General features: G+C 41.6%; 2 protein-coding genes across 5 annotated transcripts; both read left to right on the forward strand.

Moving 5' to 3' along the window:
• The first annotated feature begins 160 nt into the window (after positions 1 to 160).
• Positions 161 to 8,088, forward strand: snx5 (sorting nexin 5). Its single transcript, XM_080507778.1, has 13 exons — positions 161 to 279; positions 2,159 to 2,263; positions 2,401 to 2,511; positions 2,722 to 2,843; positions 2,944 to 3,067; positions 3,389 to 3,484; positions 3,576 to 3,681; positions 3,777 to 3,852; positions 3,941 to 3,980; positions 4,071 to 4,157; positions 4,982 to 5,141; positions 5,277 to 5,362; positions 6,674 to 8,088. Exons 1-13 carry the CDS (start codon positions 247 to 249, stop codon positions 6,722 to 6,724), a joined length of 1,197 nt encoding a protein of 398 aa, XP_080363904.1. The 5' UTR covers positions 161 to 246; the 3' UTR covers positions 6,725 to 8,088.
• Positions 8,089 to 13,530: 5,442 nt separating this feature from the next.
• On the forward strand, positions 13,531 to 25,736 carry rrbp1a (ribosome binding protein 1a). Of its 4 annotated transcripts, none has more exons than XM_080507175.1 (27): positions 13,531 to 13,664; positions 15,532 to 16,468; positions 17,291 to 17,454; positions 17,579 to 17,701; positions 18,340 to 18,492; positions 18,620 to 18,738; positions 18,940 to 19,093; positions 20,002 to 20,140; positions 20,306 to 20,487; positions 20,569 to 20,603; positions 20,683 to 20,758; positions 20,879 to 20,916; positions 21,020 to 21,101; positions 21,187 to 21,227; positions 21,345 to 21,420; positions 21,509 to 21,598; positions 21,710 to 21,796; positions 21,881 to 21,970; positions 22,072 to 22,164; positions 22,249 to 22,299; positions 22,380 to 22,460; positions 22,681 to 22,764; positions 22,996 to 23,073; positions 23,704 to 23,787; positions 23,874 to 23,972; positions 25,016 to 25,159; positions 25,246 to 25,736. In XM_080507175.1, the coding sequence occupies exons 2-27, from the start codon at positions 15,550 to 15,552 to the stop codon at positions 25,282 to 25,284; spliced, it is 3,321 nt and encodes a 1,106-aa protein (XP_080363301.1). In that variant the 5' UTR covers positions 13,531 to 13,664; positions 15,532 to 15,549; the 3' UTR covers positions 25,285 to 25,736. The 4 variants fall into 4 exon arrangements, with proteins under 4 accessions (XP_080363301.1, XP_080363303.1, XP_080363302.1 ...); XM_080507177.1 differs by having other exon boundaries at positions 21,190 to 21,227; XM_080507176.1 differs by having other exon boundaries at positions 17,294 to 17,454.
• Positions 25,737 to 25,837: the final 101 nt, after the last annotated feature.

Consider the following 25,837-nt stretch of genomic DNA (forward strand, 5'->3'; position numbering starts at 1 on the left):
GCGTCCACTGTGAAATCACCGGTTTGGAAATATGATTGATTCGATGACAAACCAATGGCAGGTTTTGTGAGGAGACAGGGTCCAGTCACACTGACAAGAAGGCGGGATTTAAGCTTTCATCAGTGGGATGGGAGTAAAAAAAAAAAAAAAAACGGTTTGACAGCTCGTCAGGCTGCTAACAGCCACCAGGCAGAGACAGCTTCCTGCTCACAGTTTTATATCTGCTCCGTCGACTGCAGCGCAACTATGACATCCCTAGACGAAAGCAGTAAAGAAAAGGTCAGTTCGATGGCTCTCGGCTTGCAAAGTTGCTCTCAGAGCATTAAAATCACCAACATCGACGGCTCCCAGAGTTTCTGTGTTGTTTTCGCTCCGAGGTTAGCATGTGGCTAAAGCTAGCAGGAGTTTTGTCGATCAAGCTTCCTACAAGTGGTCAGAAAGATGTTGAGGGTTTTTTCTTATGTCTCATTGCCTGTTAATACAATAACTGTAACATGATAGCATTAGTAATGTAACGTGAAAGACAGGAAAAGTCAATGATGGCTGGTTATGCAGGGTTTGTGCAGCACGCTGCTTTGTGTTAAAAAGTGGTTTTTTTTTAATAATATACAACCCTACAGTTCTTCATTGATTTTCACATTTTTACTAATTGTATTTTATGCTTAATGATGTATTATGCCCATTATATGTTTTACTAATGACATCAGGCTGTAAAATACCATGTGCATTTAATAAGTGAGCGCTGAAGTGAAAGTAACAGAAACTGTGTCAGCTGCAGGCTGCATTCTTATTTACCTTTCGATTACAATCTCACTATGGCACATAAAACAAGCCGCTTGCGTGCAGTCGATCAATAAGGATGTGCATATAATCCCCAGCAGTATGAGACCTGGTTTACAGCACCTATTCATTCAGCTCGACTCCCTGAGGGGAGCCTTGTAGCACCACAGCTGTCTGTCCTTGTAAATACTTGGGATCACTTTACATGCTAGATATAAAGTGCTTTAGTTGTTAATTCCTTGGCCTCAGCTCTATGAAATAAGACTGTTTTCTCTTTTATAGCTCGAGCTGAATAGTATTGCTTTGGGCTGTCAACCAAGCAGCTGCTAATAGAAGAATCACGTGATTTGTTTCTAAGTGCAGTCTGATATCTATTCACTTCTGCCTCTAGGAAGATTTGTTCTTGAGAACATCCGGGAGATTTCAGTTCAGTACTTTGCAGTGGCATTGAGCTAAACTGCATTATTTTGAAAGGTGTTTGTGAAGTGATAATCTTGCCCATCCCCTTATATGAGATGGACAGATCATTAGAAACATATTTTGATATAACGCAGTCCAGGGCGACATCACTGCAAAGAGAAATCTCCAACAGGAAGCTCTGGTTAACATCTCAAGAGAAATTTAATCTATATCTTTATGTTCAGAATAACTGTGGAGGTTGAGGTTTTATGCCAATGCTTTCCTCCAGCTTTATTGTTGATCTTGCCACCTGGTATCTGTTTTCTGTAAAATATGGATACTGATGAAGAGAGAGTCTGCACACACCCCATGCTATATGTAGGTCAGCTCCAAACAAGAGGGTCAGTGAGTGGTGAAAAAAATCAAGTGTGCGCTCATGGAAATCCACTGCCCCAATCTCTATTGATTTGCTTATGAACTGAAGCCCCAGTAGAATCAAAACATTGACTTGTTTCAGTCTGACACATTTATCACCGAGAGTTGTAGTTTTTCCTTTCCACCGTCACCATGCTTCCTCGTGGGATTGTAGGGTTTTCTCTGTAAAAGGATCTTGAAATGCCTGTGATGTTTTTGGCGATATAGAAATGAAATTGAATCGAATATGAATTCTAAACTATAATTCTAATCATTGGTTTAATTGAACCAATAGTCACATGCCTACATCGAAAGTTCTCGTTTTATTTCACAGTAATCAAAAGAAACAACAGAATGGCAACAACACAGATGAATGAAACCAAAATAAAATGAACATTGTCACATTTCATTTATGGGCATGAACTGAACTTGAGCCAGATTCTATAGAAACTATTTAGAGAAAACATAAACACAAACTGCTTTTATATATGACAAGTGATTTATTTTTTTCTCTCGAAATTTCACATTATTTATTTTATGTTTCTGGTGTATTCTTTATCCGTAGTTGCGTTCTGTGTCTGTGGACTTAAACAACGATGCCTCTCTTGTCATTGACATTCCTGACGCACTGTGTGAAAGAGACAAAGTCAAGTTCACGGTCCACACAAAGGTAAGTCTGTTTTTATTTTTTTATATATATACTCCGCCATGATTGAAATATTCCAACGTATTCACAGAGCCAAAACTTTTTAAATGGTATTTATCAACATGTTATTGTGATTTATTTTCTAATTGACTATTTTACAGACGACACTGAGCTCCTTCCAGAAGCCAGACTTTTCTGTTCCCAGGCAGCATGAAGACTTTCTCTGGTTACATGACACTCTGGTGGAGACGGAGGACTACGCCGGTCTGATCGTGAGTTAAACTACCAGCAGTCCTGACTGGCATGTACAAACAACAGACTAGAATATCAGAGTCTTTCTTACCCGGTTATATGAAAGCAAAGCACATGCCTTTTGTTGTTTCATAACTTTAACAGCAAAAAAGCACAATCTTTAAAAATTAATGTGACCGTGTATCACATATTACTTATGATGAATCCTAATCTTGTTTGCTCCTTCACAGATTCCTCCTGCACCTCCGAAGCCCGACTTTGAGAGCCCGAGAGAGAAGATGCACAAGTTGGGAGAAGGTGAAGCCACTATGACCAAGGAGGAGTACACTAAAATGAAGCAGGAGCTGGAGGCGTGAGTGAAGCAGTCAAGTAAAACGCAACACATTGGATTTCCTCTGAAAAAGTTAATATGTGCCATGTGTGGGTTTTTTTTTTTTTTTTTTACTTTGCAGTGAGTATCTGGCCGTGTTCAAGAAAACTGTCCAAGTGCACGAAGTGTTCCTGCAGCGACTGTCTTCTCACCCAATTTTAAACAAAGACAGAAACTTCCAGATTTTCTTAGAGTATGACCAGGATGTAAGTTTCTCATAATGCTGACTTCCTTTCCCGGGTTGTCCGTTGGAAAGAGAGGAAGTAGAGTTTACTGGAGACTTGTGACACATGGCTTACATCCTGCTGTGATCAGCAGTTATGCTTATCTACGTAGTGTTTGTCAGTCAGTGGCAGTGCTGTTTGCCCAAAGAACTTAAATATTAGGTTTACCCTACCCAGGTAATGGCTTAATAAAGGATTGTCTCATGACATGAGTACAAATGTACGTCTTGTTGTATTATATTATTGTACTTTGTAGTTTTAATTTGAATAATTGACTTTTTTCTCTAAACTTCATCATTTTAGCTCAGCGTGAGAAGAAAGAATGTCAAGGAGATGTTTGGAGGGTTCTTTAAGAACATGGCAAAATCAGCTGATGAGGTCCTTATCTCAGGAACAAAGGTGAGGTGTCTGAATGGTATGCGAACTACAGGTGTAAAACAGTACTGCACTTTTATGTTGTAGCCTGTACTAAAGTTACCCCCCCCAACAGGAAGTCGATGAGTTCTTCGAGCAGGAGAAGACGTTCCTCCTCGACTACTTTAGCAAGATAAAAGATTCCACTGCCAAAGCAGAGAAAATGACCCGTGCACACAAAAGTATTCCAGGGTTTCTTACCTAAAACTATTCACAGCTGGAATAAATACATTTCCGTTTTGTGGCTCAGTCTTGATTCCTGCTCTTCCTGTTTCAGACATCGCAGATGATTACATTCACATTTCTGCTACTCTAAACAGTCTCTCTGCTGATGACAGCACAGCAAATAAGAAGTGAGTGTGATGCATAGTTTGATTTTTTTTGTTAAATTTCAATCAAAAATGAAAGCGTTTTCATGATTTTTTTTATTTTTTCCCCCAGGAACCTGGACAAGTTGTCTGACTTGTTTGAGAAGCTTAGAGTAAGTAAAATATCAGTTTCCTTCAAATATTTGTTTGTGGTATTGAAAAGCTTTGGAAGCAGATAATTATAGGTGTTTACGTTTGTGCAGAAAGTGGAAGGAAGGGTGGCTTCTGACCAGGAGCTGAAACTGACTGAGCTGCTCCGATACTACATGAGAGACATCCAGGCTGCGAAGGTGAGACTCGCTTCCTCCGCTTTGATCCAAGAAGCACAGAGTTCTGGGAAAATGTGGTCATTTTGAACAGTTGACACTTTTCTTTTTTAAGACTAATTCATTCTTCTTAAATCGCAGATAAACACGAGGCCTAACATTGTATGTACTCCTGCTTAGGAAGGACTTTCATAAAAACGAGTCTGACGTTAGACCACAGTCCTCGTTATGACCTTGCATTTGTCAGCGGCGCAGCAGATGTCCTGGCAGGGCTTCAAGCTACCAGAATACATTAAGGTTGTGAATAAACACTTAAAGTACATATAGATCTACACCCTGTGACTCTCAGAGATGGGGGGGGTCAGTGATGTCTACATACTCACCAGTGAAGTTTACCCACAACCCATAAACAATAGTTTTAACCAATGAATATGCTATAATTTTAAGCTTCAGAAAGCACTCTGAAACACACCGTGACACTACAGTCTTCCAGCACCTGACAGGGCTTCATTGGTTCTCGAGGGGTAACAATGTTTGGCAGCTCTATAACCCAGGAATGCCTCGGGGCCATGGTCAGTGCCGTAGACTCTTTTGTTTGTCCTCTGATACTTTCCTCATCCAAGGAAACCGGAATGGATTTGCAGACCCAAAACGTGATTCGCACTGAAGATATGAAGACAGCTGCTTAGTGTGAATCGGATTCAAATGAACATGCTCAGTCTCTTGTTGTAGCAATTTGACAATCATTTCATGATGTGGTCTGCTCTTCAAAACAAACTAGATTCTTAAAGTTGGTGTTCAACTTTTTAAGGCTGCTGACTCATTCTTCTGTCTCCCCTGTGTGTCAGGACCTCCTGTACAGGCGAGCCCGAGCTTTAGCCGACTATGAGAACTCCAACAAGGCCCTGGATAAGGCTCGACTGAAGAGCAAAGACATTCCTCAGGCGGAGGAGCACCAGCAACAGTGTCTGCACAAGTTTGACAAGCTCTCAGAGTCTGGGAAGAAGGGTTTGTTTCATTCCTGTGTCCTGCATGCAGTCATCCTGCACTCGCATGAAAAAGTGGTATCGTTTGAACAAGCAGCCCTTCTCTTGGTTTTTTTTTTGTTTGTTGTTGTTTAAACTTTTTCTGTTATTCTGTCAGAGCTCACCAGTTTCAAGGGTAGACGAGTCGTGGCCTTCAGGAAGAACCTCATAGAGATGGCCGAGCTTGAGATAAAACATGCCAAGGTAAGTGTGTGTAGTTTATTATTATGTACTGTAATATTTACACTCACAAGAAATGCTTGGAACAGTCCCATTGAGGTATACCTGATCCGTTTGTTGTTGTCCCATTGCCAATCACAGGAGTTGGCATTCGTTCTTTTAATAACCATAATTCCAGAAAATCAGAAAGTACTAAAATCACCAGAAAGCAGAGAGATGGAGCTTATACCCCAGGTATTTCATTCAGTAGGACCATTTAATCACAGACAAGATTCACCAGCCTGTCACAGATTTGCAACATGAGCTCCTCAGGACCACCAAACAGAGTCATATTATGGGACCGCAGATATTAAAAATGAAATGATCTTGAAAAAGGAGGCAGAAGCTCTCACTTGTTAAACTTCATCAGCCAATAAATCCAGGTACCCTGGATCAAGTCATAGTCCTAAAAGGTTTAACTGTTTTTGTTTGAGCATGAAGTTTGAGATGTTGAAACGTCACTGAATCTATTGATCTTTAAATAAACATTAAAAAAAAATGGCTGCCTAGCCTGTCATTAGGAAGAATTTAACATTCCCACCCTCTTTAGGCAAGGGAAATTTATTTCTACAGCATCATTCAGACACAAGGCAAGTCACAGTGCTTTACAAGGAATTACCTTAAAAAAAAAGAAGGTGATTATAATCCTCATCTTAAGAAAAAAAGATTTTGAAATACATTAAAACAAAGCAAGACGTGTATTAGGAGAATAAATAAAGTAAAAATGTTAAGATATAGGTATTAAAATAAATAAAATATATTGTTTATTGGAAAGCCTGAGAAAATAATGATGTTTTAAATCCTGATTTTAAAAAAGTGAGTGTGTCGGAAGTCCTCAGGTGCTCAGGAAGTTTTCTCCACATGTGAGGAGCACGGAAACCAAAAGCTGCTTCACCCTTGATTTTTCTGACTCTGGAACACTTCCTGAGGACCTCAGGGGTCTGGAGGTTTCACATTCTATAAGCAAATCTGAGACGTATTTAGGCCCGAGACCATTAAATGTTTTATAGAGAGGAAGTCAGATTTTGAAGTGGATCCTGATTTTATTGTTGTTTTCATGTGGCTGTTAAATTTCAGGTCTGAATCCATAATTACGTCCAGATTTCTGGCTTGATTAACTTTACTGTTAATCACTGATTATTTTCACAAGTTTCAATCACCTCATGTTATAATCTTGTTTGTGCACAAAGTTGAATTTGAATAAGATTCGGTAATGACACGAACAGAATATTCTTTACGATAAGCGATCACACTCTTATTGGGGATTAATCGTCCAGTGTCCTTCTGTCTCCACAGAACAATGCAACTCTATTGCAGGGATGCATTGAGCTGCTCAAGAGCAACTGACATGATTCCCAGTATTCCTGTCCTGCCATCACAAAGTGACCGGCCACAGCAAATGGAAGCATTGTGTCCCTGGGGCTTTTGCAAGGACTCGAATCCAAGCCCTCTCTCCAATCCCTCCTGGGTCTGATGCCACTTTAAACACCCTGTGCAAGACGAACCGTCTTGTAAGCACAATGTCTCCATGTTTACAGAGTCCCTGTCCTCTGGTCTGTGGTCCTTCCTTTTCCATTATTTATGGAGGTCTATCTCGATGTGAATGGCTCCGGAGGTTGAGGATGCTAACATTAAGGTCTTCCATTTTTTTTTGCAGCAGCAGCAGCACCACTGATGTGACTTTTATTCAATTCTCATTTATACATTATTCACTCATTATATTCCTTGCCTTTCTGATCATAATTTTGCCTCCATGTTCACCTTAAACCCCCCCTCTCATATATACTTTTAATTAAGCTTCAAAAATCTAAGAGAATGTTTATCGTACAGCAACAAACCTAAATAATCTTTTATATTCATGTGCTAATTCAGTTGGGCCTCTTTTTCTGAAGCATAACGAGTGCCTGGTTAAATATCCTTGTACTCCTGCACTTGTGGGCTTTCCGACTGGTTTACAGTGAAACGAAGACTCTATTGAGGAAACTCATGACTGACTTAAGGGACACGACAAAAAGTCTTCAAGTGCAAAAAGATAAAATAAAATCGCTGCTTTTCACCTCAGGAATTGGACAGTTGGATTGGTGCCCTCAAAATAGTTTGTAATATGTGACCTCAGACCCCACTGTTATCAAAGATGCACATTAGTTTTGTAAATAGAAATACATTCTAGAAGATCTGAGATTTTCAGCAGCATGGTGTCAAACCATGAGTTCATGAGCTTCTTGTATTTTGAAAAAAAAAAACAAAACACAGAAAACATCAGTGTCAATAATGACAGTCTCAATCAGGTTTTATTGGGGAGACGTTCACTGCTACACAAAGTTACATAGGTAGGTTTGTAATCAACTCCACCAGCTCTTATTGTTCCCTCTTTCCTTTTCAGTTGTGTAACTCTTGTTTGTTTTTTTCCCCTTAACCTTTATGATTTTACTCTTGTTATAGAGTCTCATGCATTACACTTGATACATTTTGCAGATCCTGTAAAACATTTATTTCAAACACACCATTAAAGTGATGCACTAAAAAGATTTTAAGAAATCATTTACAATCGTCACCAGGTTCAGTGGAGTGTTAAGAGTGTGTTTTCAAAGAAATTGAATGTATTTCTAATAAAAAAAAATCCAACTGTGCAAATATCTTTACATGATGCTTTTCTTACAGAACATGACCATTTTATAAATTTGTAATAATGGCATTGAATAAATTCTACTTTCCCAAGTTGTTTTTTCTCTGGCCTGTATTTGTTTAGGAGCACGTTTTCACTTGCAGACAGCATACAGCTAATTTGTTATACAACATGCATTTTCTGGTAACATTAAGCACTAGGTGGCAGTATCCATCCTTTTTCCACTAAGACCACGTATTTGAATCTTTGGATTCAAACCCAGCTGCAGGCATGTTTGTGTTAAATCCATTGACCACTGTGAATCCTGGAATGGGACAGTGTGTTGCATTAGGTAAGTGCTGAGGAAATGCCAGAGAGCTCAGGGGAATTGCTACCACCAAAATGCACACTGCACTTTATACTTTATAAGCAATTCCAACACATTTCAGTTCAATGTATATCACAGTTAAACACTCAGAATCAATCAAGTATTTTACCAGGTATGTACAGCATGTAAAAACAATAATGTAACAATGGCTAATTTATAGATTTTTTTCTTTTTTGTGTGTGTGTGTATTTTCAACAAATGGGAACATTGCCCAATGACAACTTTACCAGCTCTTCAGACAATCCACAGAAACTGAGGTCAAAGGTCATGCCTGGAGGACACGTGGCGCATCAAAGTCGTAACAATCATACACAGGGACTGAATTCTCCATACCTGTCAGCCTTGGATGTGTCAATATTGACAACCCCTGTCATCTCTGTCACAATGACCTGCTGGCTTTATTCTCTTCAACGATTGGAGGAAAATTCAGACTGAAGGCAAAGTGGGTTTTGCAATTTATCTATACAAACAGATGAGTTTGCCAGCTGAGCTCAGAGCAAATAGTGTTTAGAGGCACAGCACTGGAGTGCTATCAAAGAGCGACGACTCTTTTGGGAACATGTTGAATAAGTACCGTAATAAGATTTACACTCTTCAGGGTAACGGCGAAGTAGAAACATATTTTTGGCGATTTCATATGTGACCGGTCCAAGTATATCAGTATGAAACACAAAAGTATCAGGTGCTTGTTCCTTCACAATTTTTAAACTCCATGACTCCAAGCAGAGAATTTCAAAGTGTGGGAGGATGTATGTTTTAATCAAATAATTATTTAACATCCGCCCACCCCCCTCTTTGTTTTTTTGGCCCACAACACTCTTTTAAACTGGACCAATCTACAGTGATTGTGAAAACAGCTACCAACAATGAGGCTGTGAGTTCCTACTGTACCCACGAGGAACTTGCCACTCATCTTTCCCACAGCACCGGAACAGTACTAATGCAAGCCTGTCATTAGCACAAAGTTGCACACTGTGACCAAACCTGCCCGGCCAGTCATTACAGCATCTTTAAGACAAAACTTTCCCAAAGTTATACCTGGTCCGAATAACTTTTGTTCAAAAAATTTCTTTTTTTTAACTACAAAAAAAGAAGTCTTAGAACATGAATAATAAAAAGCTGCCATTATAATGACTACTTAACAATTAATGGAGAAGGTTTTGGTGGAAGAAATCTGCCTAATGCTGGACTTCACAAGCATCAAAAGGTTGCATAAAATGCAAAGCAACAGCAACGATGTTAACCCCATTTCATATACACAAGATCAAGAAGACTTGGGGTAGGTATTTTGTTGGGCTTCTCACTGTGAAAATTGTAAAATAGCTTGTAACCAGCTATACCAGTGATAAGAAATGCTTTGATTTGAAACATTAGATAAATACCGATTCATCTGGATGTGTACATTGCAGTCCACAGGTTTGGGAACGTTGCGAGAAAACATACAGTGCATTCCACACTTAAAACTGAATTAAGCACTTTAAAGTGTTTTAATGTTTTCAAACATTCATATGTAAACAGAAAACAAATCAATGTTGAAGCAGCTGAAGCCTTGATTCATAGCTTACATCAATATGGGTACTTTTTCCAAATAGACACGTTTATCATATGTATGTATACAGTGAGGTGCATGTGAGGCCGTTCACCACACAGTTCATTGAAGGCTGACAAGGACAACCTGAGAGTGGACTTGAACGAGTCCCATCACTTAAGGTTTGTGAAGAGGATGCCTGTGAGCGGTAGTTTCTTCTTCCAGTGAGTGAGCTGGAGTGTGGAAAGAGAAGTGGCTCGTTATTGATGCACTAAAGCAACGCTCTGGCAAGAGCAACTCCACTGTTACTAGTCTATAAAGGTGTGTCACGTTAATGCAGTAAGTCATCTTAGGCGTGGAAATGCCAGGTGTGGTTTTAAAAAGGCCTGTAAAAGGGATAGCCTATACTTAAAAGGGACTTGTGGGCATTATTAAACACTTCTAACTGCTCTCGACATTCAGCCATCAACTGCTGTGGTTGAAAGGCTTTCTGTGGGCTAAAAGCACCCTGATATTGTCTTGTGTGAAAGTAAATAGTTACTGTACAAATAATCACATTACTGTGACTCAGTAGAATATTTAGATACTTTTACTTTTAGGGAACATTTGATCTAAATGGCCAATGTGATTTCATTTATATTTAACTTGAAGTCACACCATGTAAATTACTTTTAAATTTGAAAGTCACAACTTGTTCACACAGTTTGAAATCATAATAAAACATTTGAACCTGCATTTTTGTAACCAGAATGTTTATTCTGCTTTATTGTTGCTTTATATTAATGTGTCATTGTGTGATTGTTATATACTATATTATTTCTTGAGAATGCGATTTCAGGATAGATGTAAATTCATAACCAAATGCCTGCTATTGCCGAAGCAATAAAACATCCAACTGGTAAAAATAACTCGTGTGTAGTTTTTATGAAGGACACTTTGGAAGTGAGTGTAATTGAAGCAATTTGCACTCAGGCACACATTTTTAGCACTCTTTCTACATTGGCAAAATACTAACTGGCCATGAAGTAAGGGGGTCAAATTGCAATGTGCTTTTAAATTGACCCATGAGAAGTAGATAATAGTTTTAGTATCTATTTTATCTAGTGTCTACACTTTATATGGGTATATTTTAATCGTTATATATATTCCAACTCTACCATATAGTTCTACATATTTTATATTTATCAAAATGTTATTGTACAGTCATTTAATTTCTTGTAAACCGTATAGTTTAATACTTTACATTACTTTATAACTTATTTCTGCAACTTATCAGAGTTCATGTACATATTTCAAACTTACTGTTGTGCTTGTGCGTGCGAGTGAAGTTGATTGGTGACTCTTAATTGTCCGTGGGTGTGAGTGTGTGTCATTCAGGCTGTACAGGTGTGTCAAAGCAAAAACAATCTATGTGTTTGCACTATCCTTTGTTATAGTGCACCATTTTTGTTATATTGGACAATTTTTGTTTGTTTGTTCATTTGCACTGTGGTGAACTGCTTTCGAATGTCGATGTACTTTGTATTATGATAATAAAGGCTTTCTCATTTCTGTTTTCCCTTGTGATGCACTGATGACCTGTCCAGGGTGTACCCTGCTTAATGGAGTCAGTTCCAACACCAACAAAAGGCAGGACAAAGCGATACAGAAGATAGTTGGATGGATGTTCTGCTTGTATTAATTGTCATGCACAAATTGTATAAAGACTAAAACGATTTGTATTCCTATATTTACATTTCTATCAACAAATTAACTTTGGTTAAGTGGCGGTAACTTTCAGTGCTATTTTGTATTTGCTAAAAATGCTGTTCATTTATCTCACAAAATATTGCTGAGCATTAGCGATTTACAGACTTGATGTTTTGTGAAGTTGCTCACAATGTGGGCAACATGGTGGGGCAGTGGTTTGCACTCTTGTAAGATGGTCATGGGTTCAAATACCAGCTGGCCTTTCTGTGTGGAGTTTGCGTTTATCATTCCAGTGGGGACAAATGAGAGACATAATAAAGCATGTACAGTAATCCCCGAGGAACCCACCTGTATTTATACTACTGATAATAGAGAAATATTGTTTTGTGAAAGAAGTGAATTTTCTATTCATACAAAGAAGGCATACTTTGAATATATCAAAATTCGAATTTGTCTTTGTGTAAATTTCAAGTAACGTTCAGGCATCCTGAGGACTGCACAAATGCCACCTATTCTGGTAATCTCAATATGATTCAAAGGTGGTTTCGCCAATGTGTTTTAGTTTTTCAAGAGTGATTGAAAATGATTTTGTGTCCATCAGTTAAATGAAGTTGACATATGCGAAGAAAAGCTATAACCTAACATTAGCCTGAAGCTATATAGTATTAGATTAATAGGATAATTGGATGTATGTCCTGATTATGTGACAATCCCAATCCCAGTTAACTGTCTATGGGCAAATGAAGGATACTGTATGCCCCTATAAAAGGACACAGATGATGACAGACAACAACACATACTCCCATCCACGCCTATAGGCAACTTAGGGTCAGCAGTGAGTCTCGCATGCATGTTTTTGGACAGTTGGAGGAAACCAGAGTACCTGGAGTAAACCCTTGCACACAGAGGGAGAACATGCAAACTCCATGCAGAAAGGCCCAGCTGGTTTTTGAACCCAGACCATCTCAGTTAATTTCACAACTCAAAAAAAAAAAATGTTCAGAGATTATTTCAACATGCAGTTTGTTGTTTGCCATTGTGAAGATCTGGAATATACAATCTACTACATGACTCATTTTAGTTTCATGGTTGTTGGCTAGGTGATTTTTACCCAGATCGGAATTATGCAACATATTGTGGCATTTGAGATGTATTGAATAGATTTTAAGAGTTAGCGTATAATTTATTTGATATATGGTTTGTTTAGCTCTTATTGTGAAATTATGTAACGCAGATATGGCTTCTAAATATGGTCTATAAATGGCAGCGCTTGAATGATGGGCAATAGATCCAAACATTTTAGAGAGACAAAAAAGTGGAGATTTCTCTGCCCTTACTTATATTGTGGGTACCAAACTGTCAGGCCAGAACAATTGGGTTGGGGTGTGCGTGTGTGCGTGCGTGTGTGTGTGCGTGTGTGTGCGTGCGTGTGTGTGTGTATGTGTTGAAGAATAACAGGCAAAAAGATGCATTTGTGTTTCAAGAGGACGTCTAAGTTACCAGATTGTAAGATACTTTCTTTTATTAGTATATAATGACAGCCCCCCCCCCCCCCCCCCCCCCCAACCTCCCACTCACCCCTTGTATAAAAGTCTCTAGTTCAATCAAGTGACAGTACTTCTTTTCAACATAACTCAATAAAGTGCTCTTTCTAAGGTGTACCATCCCAGAATAATCCCACGGCCTCCTTTTTTTTTAGTACGTGTACATCCCGTTTGAACAAGCAGCTTTTGTTCAGTCCTAAATGGTCTCACTGTGTATGTGGAGCTTTTTCCCCCCAGCCCATGTGGAAAAAACTACAAGTCCCAGCAGGCTTACTTCCGGTCTGGCCTGGCGCCAGCCAATCAGAAGAGCCGTGGATTTACGGTCGCTATGTGGGGCACGGGGCCAGCACGGCTAGCCAGCTCGAAGTGCCACGACTTCACAGCGGACCACGGCTTCTCCAGCGGAGTGAGGGGGAGAGGAAAGAAGAAACTTCACCAGATAGCTGGACACAGAAGTCACTTCATCTGCACCTCAAAGCTCCTTTTTCTCACCCTCTTTTGAAGGAAGCAGACGTAGCTTTTACAGCAGCAGGGTAAGTAAAGGGATTCTTGGAATTATTATTATTTTTTATTCATTGAGCGACCGTTAGCTAGCTTGGAAAGCCATCTCCTGCTAACCTCTGATGTGTCTGCTGCCACTAAAAGACAGCCGATTAAAGTTACCAACATTTATTTGAGACGGTTTTCCTCGCTGCCTGTTTGGTTTGTAGTCTAATTTAACCCCCGTAGATCAGTTTTGTGTGCACTTTTCTATGCGGAATGTTAGCTGAGTTCATTGATTGAGTAGCTAGCAGTGCTATCTGAAAAAATAATGATGAGAGCACACAAAGTATGTGAAGAGTTGTGTCTTTTATTGCTTTGGCGTAACGTTGAAATATCGGCCATATGGGAGATGCACAACGATCCTGAAACCTTTAGACCCATTTCCACTTGTGGTCCTCGTCTAATTTTAAGATCGGCTGAATATTACATTCTGTTCGATATTTGCAAATAGCTGTCTTTTATTAGCGTTTACCGTTAAAGGACATTTTCTACATACGTTTCGTATTTTGATAATTAAAAAAAAAAACTTCGAATGAAAAAAAAAATATTTTTTTTTTCTTTACGACAAAGGGAGTTGAGATTTTATTTTTGGAAGTGAGTTGGATTTTTCAATTGCATTCTTTATGGTTGATCTAAAGGCTATGCCCGAAGGTCTGGTGCATTTCTATGTTGTGTCGTTGCATTCTGATACATTTGGTCTTCCAGCTCGGATGAGGGCCGAGATGCAGCCTCTAACTTCTCAAGTATTTCATCCGTACTTGAATCTTGAGTGCAAATGCATTCATGTGTGACTTCACAGAGCAGGAGGCTGGACAATCGCTTCCCGTGCACTATTAGCTTTCAGACGTTGCGGTGAACAGGGACTCTGGACTCTGATCTGATTGTGCCCAGCGGTTCACTTCTCCCTCTACGATTTCACACAGTCGGTCCGTTTTAAGGCCATAAGTTTACACACTCTTCTCTCCTGCGTCTAAATATTTTACAGATGTGAACGTTTGTGTCTCTAATATAAACATTGAGTGGTAGTGGCGCTGGGGGGGGGGGGGGGATCTAGTGTCCCAAAACGAGTACAAACTGAGCCAACCTTCTGGCCCTGCAGGCGAAGCGTTTCAGTTTGTGACAGGACTCTTGAAAGCAGGAAAAAAACAAACAAAGAAAGTAATGTTCATAAAGAGTTGGCAGAAGCTCACTCATATGAGGGCATTTACTTTGTGGATTTAATTTAACTTTGCCTGTGCCATTTATAGACTTTTTGTAACGCTTATCGCTTTTTATTGATTGCAAAGTACTTTTTTAACAAGAACTGTTGTAACCTGAGTGCCTCTTTTGCCAGATTTTTTTTTATTGCAGTGCTATATGTAATACATGGTTTGAGTTTTTTTCTTTTTTTTTGTGTTTGTGTGTATGAATTCAGAAAAAAAACAACTGCATTCAAACATTCTTTTTTACTTTGCTGGAGTTTGCTGCACTGCTCGTACTCATAGAAAGCTTTGTGGAGGAATTAAGTGTGCGCTGTATTGTACACGTATGTAGGGTTAAATGCACGTGTGTGCACGCTGTGAGGAGCCTAGAGCTGTAGATATTTGCTTCAGTTTGCTGATAAGATTGGCTGGTTTGTGTGGACTGCCGCGAGATGGAGGAATTTGGTACAACAGGGACACCTTGTGGCTTTTTCGAGTTAAAGCATGTAATTTTTTTCTTTCCTGACAACTTTGGTCACAATAGTTTTAAGATTTGAGACCGTATCAATTGCTTTGATTTATTTTCACTTGATAGTTCAAATTTCTTCTCTCTCTCTCTTTTTTTTTTTTTTTAATTCGCTGTTACTCTTCTAACAAACGCCTCCTCTTTTATTAGGCATACCAAAACTGAACAATGGACATCTACGACCCCCAGACCCTCGGGATCATGGTGTTTGGTGGATTCATGGTGATCTCTGCGTTAGGGATCGCTCTCGTCTCCACTTTCTCCATGAAGGAGACTTCCTACGAGGAAGCCCTGGCCAAACAACGCAGGGAGTTGGGTAAGATGCAGTCCGTTCGCTCTGACAAAAAGAAAAAGGACAAAGTAGCTGAGAAGAAGAGTCGCGGAAAGAAGAAAGACGAAAAGCCCAATGGAAAGATCCCAGAGCAGGAGAAGGCTGAAGAGGCTGCCGACGCCACCGCTGAAGCTGACATGGCCGTCGAGCCTTCTGCTGCCGCTGTCTCGGCCCCAGAGCCCGTACCTGATTTTGAGCCAAGTGCAGCCACAGCAGCGGTAGAAACACAGCCCAAAGCTGCTGCTGCTGCTGCTGAACCGAGTCCTGCTGCTGAACCCTCCCCTGCACCCTCTCCCAAAGAGAAAAAGAAGAAGAAGGTGGCAAAGGTCGAGCCAGCCTCAACCCAGTCGGCTCCAGCCGCGTCTGCTCCCGCACAGGTCAAGTCCTCTGCAGCCCCCGCGGCGACCCAGGCTGCTGTGTCTGCCCCAACTAAAGCCACTGCCCCAACTTCTGCACCCAACCAAGGAAAGGCAACTCAGCTGTCAACCAAATCTGCTCCCGCTGTAGCCAAATCTGCCGCTGCATCAGCTAAAGCTGCCCCTGCCGCACCCAAATCTGCACCTGCACCGGCAAAGTCGGCTGCAGCTCCAGCTAAATCTGCCGCGGCTTCATCCAAGGCTGCTCCAGTGCTAGAGGCTGTGACCAAAGAAGTCCCAGTGATGGCTGTGCCTCCAGTGGGCTCTCAGCAGGCCCCCGCTGTTACAACCAAAGCACAGGAGCCCAAGAAGAAGGCTTCCAAGAAAAAATCAGAGCCTGGTGAGCAGAATTATTTTATATCTTCTTGCTATGTTGTAGCGTTCACTGTATACTTTTTATTTTACTTTTACTTTTTATTTTTATTATCTTTTTGCTTTTGGTTTGTATATATGTGAAAATCCAACATATTGAGCATATACGAGCCTTTATTTATTCTAATTTAAACAACTGAAAGGCCAGATTTAAGTCGTTTGGACTTTGTGGTGTTCTCTTCATGCACTGATCTCATTCATCTCAATTGTTGATAGCGCCACCGCTGTTAACACTATCATTCTCTCTTGATCTCATGGAAATTGTCTGGACAGGAACCAAAATAGCCAAAACACTGGTGGTTGTCCCCCAGACTTAAATGTATTGTGCAAGCATACACTTGCATTCACAATCCACGGCAGGAATAACCTGTCGGCACTGATGAACTTCTGCCTGTGTACTTGTGGAAAATAGTGGCAGCGGTGGGCAATGTCTGGCACTCAGCTCTGGAGGGCATAGAGCACGCCAGCTTGTCCAAACACCATCGCCCTGCTTTGTTAGCTGACAAAGCCTCTCAGTGCCTCTGACAATGAGTAGAGCGAGGAGGGGATCTTGGCTTTCTCTCTTGCCTGAGGCTTGTCTCCGCCTGGTGCCACGATGCCCCATAATTTTGCCATCTGAAACTGCCCAGGGACCCAGACCCAAGTCACAACCTTGTCCTTTTTTGTGAAGCAGCGTGAGAATCTAGTCATCTCTTTGACATCTTAAGAACTGCCCGACAGTCTTGTTTTGTCCTTAACGTGAAGTAGGATGTGAAATATTTGACTGACTCTGCTCTGTTTTGTGCCGCAGCAGCAGCAGCAGCAGTGGTGGACTCTCCTGACGCTCCGCTGTACTTGCCCTATAAGGCCCTCGTGTCTACCATCAGCAGCATGGTGTTCAGTGAGAGAGAAGCTCACAGGATCATTGAAATCCTCTCCGAAAAAGTGGGGATCATCCAGGACACCTGGCACACGGTACATGAAACTGAAGTCTGCGGTGGCGTGATTGTCATGTCCCAGCATCTGTAATTCACTCAAGGCACTCGAGACTTGGAAGAGAACTTAGTTCTTCTTTCATTGTCTTTGTTTATGTGTTCAGGCCACTCAGAAAGGAGACCCCGTGGCCATGTTGAAGAAGCAGTTGGAGGAGAGGGAGAAACAGCTGGCAGCAGAACAAGACGACGCTTCAACAGTGAAGAACCGCCTGAGAGAGCTCACCAAGGTTTGCCACACTAGCAGGAGTTTGTATGATTTACAGACATGTTGGCAACACTGATGACCCAATACTCATTGCAGGGATCAGAATAGTTTCTACTCTGACATCTTTTGTTTAGTAGTCAGTCAGAATATTTAGTTGGGCCTTCAAAAAAAAAAAAAGGTACTTTGTTACATAAATTAAATTAGATACATCTCCACTGATTATAGATTTGTGTTGATGTTGAGGTGCAGTGTTTGTAATTTGTCCTGAAGGTGGCACTCGTGTTGAGCGAACAAGGTGATCAGGCTTTAGGCTTCATAGGATCACTAGTTTCAGGAAGACTTTACTTTTTTGTCTTATTTTCAGCCTGCAATTGTCAGTAGCAGCCTGTAGGTGGCAGCACATAGAAGTCAAGAACCATCTTGAGTGCAGAGTCAACCTGTTGAGCAGATGTCTTTGTGTTGTACTAATTATGATGTCCCTTTTAAATAAGATATGACGCTCATAACTCCCATTTATGACATGTGACACTTTCTTTACATGAAAGTCTTTATCCATCTTCTTGATGTTGCTGGGAAAGTATTTCACCCTGAAGTCCCTACTGGCTAAGAGAAAGATTGTAATGATTTTAAACCTTCTTTCTTGTGTTGTGTGCATTTCAGGAGCTGTCGGCTGAAAAGTCCAAGGTGGCCAGTGTGGAGACGAGACTGAGCTCCCAGCTTAGTAAGAGGGAACAGGAGATGATCGCTCTGCAAGCTCGCATGCAGGCCAGCTACCAGGACCATGTCGCCCAAACCCAGAGGCTCAATGCCAAGGTAAGTTTCTCAAACAATATATATTTGTTCTCATTACTTTCTGATTAAGGGGCTGTGTTTCATCTTTAGAAATGGAACTTTAACTTAAGACGAGGTCATTAATAACGATACTTTAAAATCAAACCAGATCCTGAGCCTGCAGGATCAGCTGGACAAGGGTCCCAATGCTCAACTGGCTCGCCTGCAGCAGGAGAACTCTATCCTCCGAGACGCCCTCAACCAAGCTACGAGCCAGGCTGAGAGCAAGTGAGTGTTTCCCAGACTCTTATCTGAGCCACATTGTTGCATAAAGTGTTTTTCACTTTCAGTCATTGATGATCATTTAAGCGTATAAATTCAAAGCTACGAGTCACCCTTTACGTGTGGTGCTACATACGTTTGACAAGCACGTAGCTTAAATTTAGTTCTCACCTTTCTTTGCCCCTCCCTCTTCTCTACTCCTCTCAGACAAAATGCGGAGTTGGCCAAGCTGCGACAGGAATGTACAAAGTTAACCAAGGAACTTGGAGAGAAGACAGACGGTCTCGTTGCTGATGAGCACATCAGAAAAGGATTGGAGGCCAAGGTCTCCGCCACCGAGAAGCAGCTCTCGATGCTCCAGGTTTGTGTGGCCTTTGGAAGGACGAAAACATGTTTATTTAAAACTGCAACAGATGGAACCAGGTTTCCACTAATATGTTCTTTTTGACAAGGGGGGTGGGGGGGAGTCCTGCCCGTAGCTGAAGAGACTCCAGAAAATTCAAGTGTGGGTCTTTCCCACACATCCACCAATCCTTCTACCCAACCCAAGTTTGCATGTGATGCAAAGTTTTATTGCCTGTAATCACAGGTCCCAAGGCTCGACGGGAATGCAGTCTTACAATAATGGGGCTGCAGGGAAAAGCAGCAGCTCCTCGGCACCAGCTGGAATGTTTGCATGTTCAAACATCTTTCCTCCCCAGCCAGCTGTATTTGGCTGGAAATGGCACAGGAGCAGTCTGACTTGTGAAGAGGAAGTCCATTACCCTCAAACAGTCATTCTATCAACCCACACAGTGTCACACAGAAGGAATGCTGCTGAACTGAACTATAATGGGGGATAGTGAGTCAGCCTCCGACAGTAAAATGTTCCTCTTTGTTTAATCATTTATTTACACCCCTTTCACCAATCGAAGAGCACGAACCTGATATAGAGTATACATGCTGCAATTCCAGATATCAAAACATGTTCATTTAATCAGTTTTCTTCCTTTTCTGAAAGATGTGTATCATTAAGCACAGATTGGACAATAATTTCAGTGTTCACTTTCAGAAACACTTCAAAGACTTCCTGGACATGCTGATAATATGTCCATCTTATTTCCTTATTATTCTCGCATGAGCAGTTGTTTGCGTTTTTGGGGAAATGATTTAAAATTAGAAGTGCAAATGTTTGCTGGACAAATCAAGGTCTACAAGAAGTGGTGTTGTGAGTAGTTTCATCCCCCTGCTGGTTCTCACATTTATTGGTTATGGTCATTCCTTTGCCAGGCCAGCCATGCAGAGAGTGAACAGGCGTTGCAGAAGAGACTGGAGGAGGTGTGTGAAGAGCTCAGAACATCACAAAGTAAAAATGGCACCCTGCAGGCCACTTTGGACAAGTCCCAACAGGAGAGCAGCACAATCTCGGGTAAGAGGATGGAGCCACCATTATGTAACTGCTGTGAGACGATCAAACGTTTCCCTCCATTTGGCATGACGTTAGAAATTATTAAACTGTAGGTAAAGTAAATATATTTTCCCATTGCCAGCCGTTTATGGGCAGAGTTTTGAATGGTTTGTTTTGGTGGTGCAGATTTCCAAGAACACGTGGGAAAACTGGAGGCTGATGTTAGCGAGCACTCCGCTAAAGTGGACACCCTCACTGCCCAACTGGAGGCGACACAGGCGGAGAAAAGCCAGCTCGTGCAGCAGGTGGCCACCATCACTGCACTGTTGGAGGCCAGTCAGAACAAAAAAGAAGAGGTCAACAGTGAGGTGAGTTTTGCTATTCCTTTCCGAGACTGAAAGATGACCGTTTATTGTCTCATCTAATGATTGCCATCTGCGATTTGCCAGGAAAATGCTGCCGAAACAGATCAACTGAAGCTCAGGTAAGTGGCGATTGTTCTTATCACCGGCTTCAACATCCGATAAAGAACCATTTCAGTTACTGATTGATGTGCCGTGCAGCCTTCAGGAGAGAGAAAGCCAGCTGAACTCACTTCAGGAGGAACTGAGGGAACTACAGACAAAGAAAGAAGAGGCTGTAAGTATTAAATGCATTTGTTGTTGGGATGTTCTACCAAATATCAACAGGAAAAAGTTGTTTTAATATTTTAAAGATGTACAACTGCCAATAATAAAAGAAAATGTGCTGTTCTGACAGGAGAACACTATTGCTGAGCTCAAGCAAAGAAGTGAGAGGTGAGAGGCTTTTTACCCTCATGTTACACCTTAAAACATGCTGCAGTGATTGTTGTCTTATAGATAATTTATATTATTACTGACATGAACTCGTTCTCTTCAGTGAGGATGCCGGCCTCGTCTCATCACTTCAGGATGAACTGAAAAACCTTAAAGATGAGATAGTGCAACTTAAAACCACACCAGTAAGATTCTTTGTTTGAGTGAAATGATTTTATTTCCAGTTCCCCTGCAGAACAAACACTCATTTGAATGTCTTCTCTGTTTCAGCAGCCTGATAGCTCTGCAGAGCTGGAATTGCTACAAAACAGGTAACAGACTACTTGCCTCCATAATGTATAAATGTTTTTTTTTGCTCACAAACAAACTTGCAGATCTCTATCTGTCATTAAATGTTTGTTTTTTTTCTCCACTCTTGTCCTTGTTAGTCTGGCTGAGAAGGATACGCTGGTTGCTTCACTGCAAGATGAACTGAAGGAAGCAAAAGAAAATACAGCCAGTGACGTAAGCGTTTGTGTACATGCATTCAGTTTTTAGATTAACAACCTTGTTGTAATCCCCTTCCTGATGGTTTTATTCGCCTCTTCATCAGAACTCCACGGCAGAGTTGGCAGCTTTTACAACTGAAACCAAAGAAACTCTACAGAAACTCTTCCCACAGATCGCTGTCGAGGAAGAGCAGGTAGGACAGGGCGGGAACGGTCACCGAATGATCGGCAGTTTATTTCTTTTTTCTTTTTTCCTCCTCGAAAATAACATGGATCATCTCTGTGTGCTTTTCTTCCTCACTCAGTCCAACTGGTTACAAGTGTTTACACAGAGAGCTCAAGAGGCTCTCGGCCAATTGAGCCAAGCATCTCAGTCAAGCACAGCAATGCCAGTAAGCCCCAAATGTCACACTATTGTCGCAAACTGGGTCGAATGAACTCTGGAGGAGACACTGACTGTGTCCCGTCTGTTTCAGGAACTGCTTGAGAAACTGAAGGAGGCAGAGGAGAGTCACGGTTCGCTGCAGGCTGAATGTGATCAGTACAGGACAGTCCTGGCAGAAACTGTGAGTGACCCAAATCCCAAGTTAAAAAAAAAAAAAAAAATGGGTCAGAGATGGACTTGAGCCGTCACCCCCCCCATCATTTATGTTTGTGTCCTCTTCAGGAAGGAATGCTGAAACATCTACAGAAGAGTGTGGAGGAGGAAGAGCTGGTGTGGAAGTCTAAGATGGCAAACACAGAGGAACACCTGAAGGAGGTGTGGGGTAATCTATTATTGACCGTTTAACTTGGCACTCAGTTTTCGTAAAGTCTTAACGACATTGTCTTGTCACATTTTCAGGCTTTGGAAAAAGTCGGCAAACTCGAGGCCGAAAACCAAAGTGTAGGCCAGGTGGGCGTTTTGGGTCTCTCGCTATCAGTCACTGTCTCATTTCGGTCTGTGGGCTCTATTCAATCTGGGTTTCTCTGCAGTTGAAGGAGCAGATGATGCTTTTGGAAGCTCAGCTTGAGAAGCAGACAGACAATCAGATGACCTCAGAAGAGCTGGAGCAGGTATGCAAGTCGCCTCTTTGTTTAACTCATTTTGAAATGTAAAAATGATACTGGGGGGTGTTGTACAGTAATAAATGACTTTCTGTATCAGATCAATGGCTCGATGTGTTTTCTGTTAAAACTCAAAGGCATTTCAAATACGTATAGACATACATGTCTTACGATGCACTGAAACTAGCAACTTCTCCAACATCTGTTTCTTTTTATGCTCTGTGTTCAGCTGAAGCAGCAGCTGTCGGAGCGTCAGAGCCAGCTGGAGTTGGCCCAGAAGGAGGCCCAGGCACACAAGGAGGAGCTTGAACAGGTGACTTGTCTGGTACAACCAGGCTTTTCTAAATACGGCAACGTGCAGCGATGCACTGAATCACTGAAGTGAGCGAGAACAATATTAGTGATGTCACATGTCACATGAATCTGCGAAAGCCCTCCCTCGTCACAACTGGTTCGGCAAGGTGCGACCGATCCTTTGCCACACAAAAGGCTTCGCGGACGGCTATTATGTCATGAATGCTTAGCAAAGACTTCCTGTTTTCAGGTCAGAGAGCAACTGGGCGAGATCACGGTGCGGGCCCAGCAAGAGCAGAATGGCCCAGCTGAGGCTCATCCCTGTCAGGTCAGGGTGCAGAAGTCACAGGGCACCCTTCACTTTACCTGTTGGGAGAGTACTGGACAGTCTGCGTCAGTCTTTCAGACACTTTCCAATTCAGCTTGTTATTAACGGAAAATTTTTTATTTTTAAGGAGTCTGACTTTATGCATGTGTGTAGCATTTCCAGCTACACGCATCTGGTAACTTAACGACGTGGCCAGAAAAACACAAGCGCCCCTATGAAGAAGTGCAGCTATCGTAGTTTGTCCAGCACTCCTCCCACAGTGTGATTGTGTATGCTAACCACTGTTTTTCACTGACCAAGTCGCCCTAACTCTTAACCACTGCTGTTTCTCACTTTTGTCAGCATACTCGCCTTTCTTTATTTCTTTTTTTTTTTTTTACCCCCACCAGATGTTTGTACTATTAACAACTTAAAAACGTTCGTTTTGACTTGACAATGTCACCCGAAAGTGTGTGAGGATTCTAACCTGTTGTACAGGTCGAGCAGCTTTTTGTGTTTGTAGATGCGTATATAGTGTGTGTGTATGTATGTGTTGAATGCGCTGCTTAAATACTTAATTGTTTGCACACCCGCCCGACATGCAGGTTGTTTGGCTGTGTGTATTTATAGTTTGTATTTGTCCTGCATCAGGCCCAGAGCGACTTGAGTCAGACGACGGAGAAGCTGCTGGAGGAGGCGGCTTCGAGACAACAGCTCTCAGAAGAGTTTGAGCAGGTAGCAGCCTTTTCGTTTGCGTTCTTGTCGCAACCTGTGGGGACCGATGACGCCTTGGTTGGTAACGTTGTTCCGTCAATATCCAGGCCCAGAAGACCGTTGCAGAACTTCAGGCTCAGCTGGATCTTTTAAAGGTTTCTGCAGAGTCGGCGCAATCTGAAACTGAAGATGTTGCTCAGCTCAAGGTGTGCAGACAGTATTTTTTTCTTTTAAACATTTTCTATGTCATGTCAGAGAATCCAAAGCAAGGATTCCCCTTGGGCTGCAGGATATGAATTTATCACTTTGAACGTCCCCAATATTCAATTCAGTTTCCATGCACTCACTGAATTCATGTTCCGTGTCAACCAAGTATGTCAGTCAAGCGGATGAAACCTGATTGCCCGAGATTGTGCTCAGAGGGGTTTTATTTCACATCATTCTTTCAATGTTACATCCTTCCTGGTGCAACAAGTTAAAAGTAGAGAAGTGGGGAAATAAAGACAAAGTCAACAAGGTGCTCCACCTTCGAATGAATGAAGTTTGCGTCCAGTAAGAGTGAAATGTGTGCTTCATAGAACAAGCCACAAATGTATCACTGTGGCAATACTCGGCTATATTATCACGTTTAGCTAACCATCTGCAGCCTTCATTACCTTGGTCAACCGAACTTTAATAATTGGATCATTTACTTTTTATTTAATAGTTCCTTTTTCCAGAGAAAAACTCAGTGTTTCACTGGATTCAATTGAAACATAAAATGCAAACACAGCACCATCAAATTGTCAATTTCTAACTAGTTGGGTTCAGCTCATGTCCAGACGAAGAACGTTTCCTAATCGAGGTGCACCGGCCTCGAGGGCTCGTTGAGCTTTAGTTCTGGTCCTGGTGGAAGGAATCTCTAGCAGACTTGAGGCGCCTGCGTGCAATGTGTACATGCACACATCAACCAGTTGAATAGCTCCAGAAGTCAAAATGAGGATTTGAACTAGATCTCAACATGAATACAAAGCAAGTGTAAGGAGGCCAGGGTAGGAGTAATATGACAGTATTTGTAAAATGTTTTAACAGCCTGGCAGCAGTATTTCACTACATAGATCGACCAATTTCAATTTGGAGGCGTCAACGTCTGAGAATGAAATAATTTTTGATCACAACGACAAGTGATTGAAATAAGACCAGAGGCTGGAATGGCATGCCGAGTGGAACGTTGGGTTTTCTCAAAGTTGTGCTCTCCCTGGTCGAACAGGAGCGCCTGGAGAAGGAGAAGAAGCTCTCCAAAGACCTGGGCCAGGCTGCCACCAAGCTCCAGCAGCTCCTCAAAGCCACTCAGGAGCAGCTGACTAAAGAGAGAGACACAGTGAGAACACTACAGGAGCACCTGGAGGGAAAGGTGAGGCCGCAGAACATGAGCGTTGGCCAGCGCAGACCGCCTCGGAGTGGTCGCACAATTTGACAAGTTCCGTTTCTCTCTTCAAGGGCGAATACGTGGAACTGAAGGAGGGAACGTCCGTCTGAGAGGAGGCTCGCTGCGGACACTACAAAACAACAACAAAAAAAACCAACTGCCAAATATGCCTTATGATTATAATAGTCTGTCATTCCAAATCATTATTTTTCTTGTACTGTAGTTGATTGCATTGGTCACAACGGTAGGAATCAAGTATTTCACAAACGGATTAGAGGAGACGATCCTGCTGCAATCTTTATTGAAACCCACATTCCATCTACAATTCTGGCTATGTCAGAAGTTATTTATCCCCTGCCTTATATTCCAAACATTTCCCCATAGTTCAGTGTTAAAAGGGAAACCGAATGTACGTCAAACGTACATCAACCTGTGCAATTACTTTGTATGTCTTTTCTATGTGGTTGAATGATGAAAGCATTTTTGTGATTCATCGATGTCCGCTGTAGCTGGCTGCCAATTACACACTTTGTATGAATGAATAAACTACAGTGTAGCACTACGTAACATCTGTCGCACATTATTTGCACATACAGGGAATCAAGCTTGCCTTCGTGGGGGTATGAGCCCTGAGAAATGCGAAACCACAACAATAAAAAGCTT

Source organism: Blennius ocellaris, assembly GCF_963422515.1.
Source record: "Blennius ocellaris genome assembly, chromosome: 13".
In the NCBI taxonomy this organism is placed as follows: domain Eukaryota; kingdom Metazoa; phylum Chordata; class Actinopteri; order Blenniiformes; family Blenniidae; genus Blennius; species Blennius ocellaris.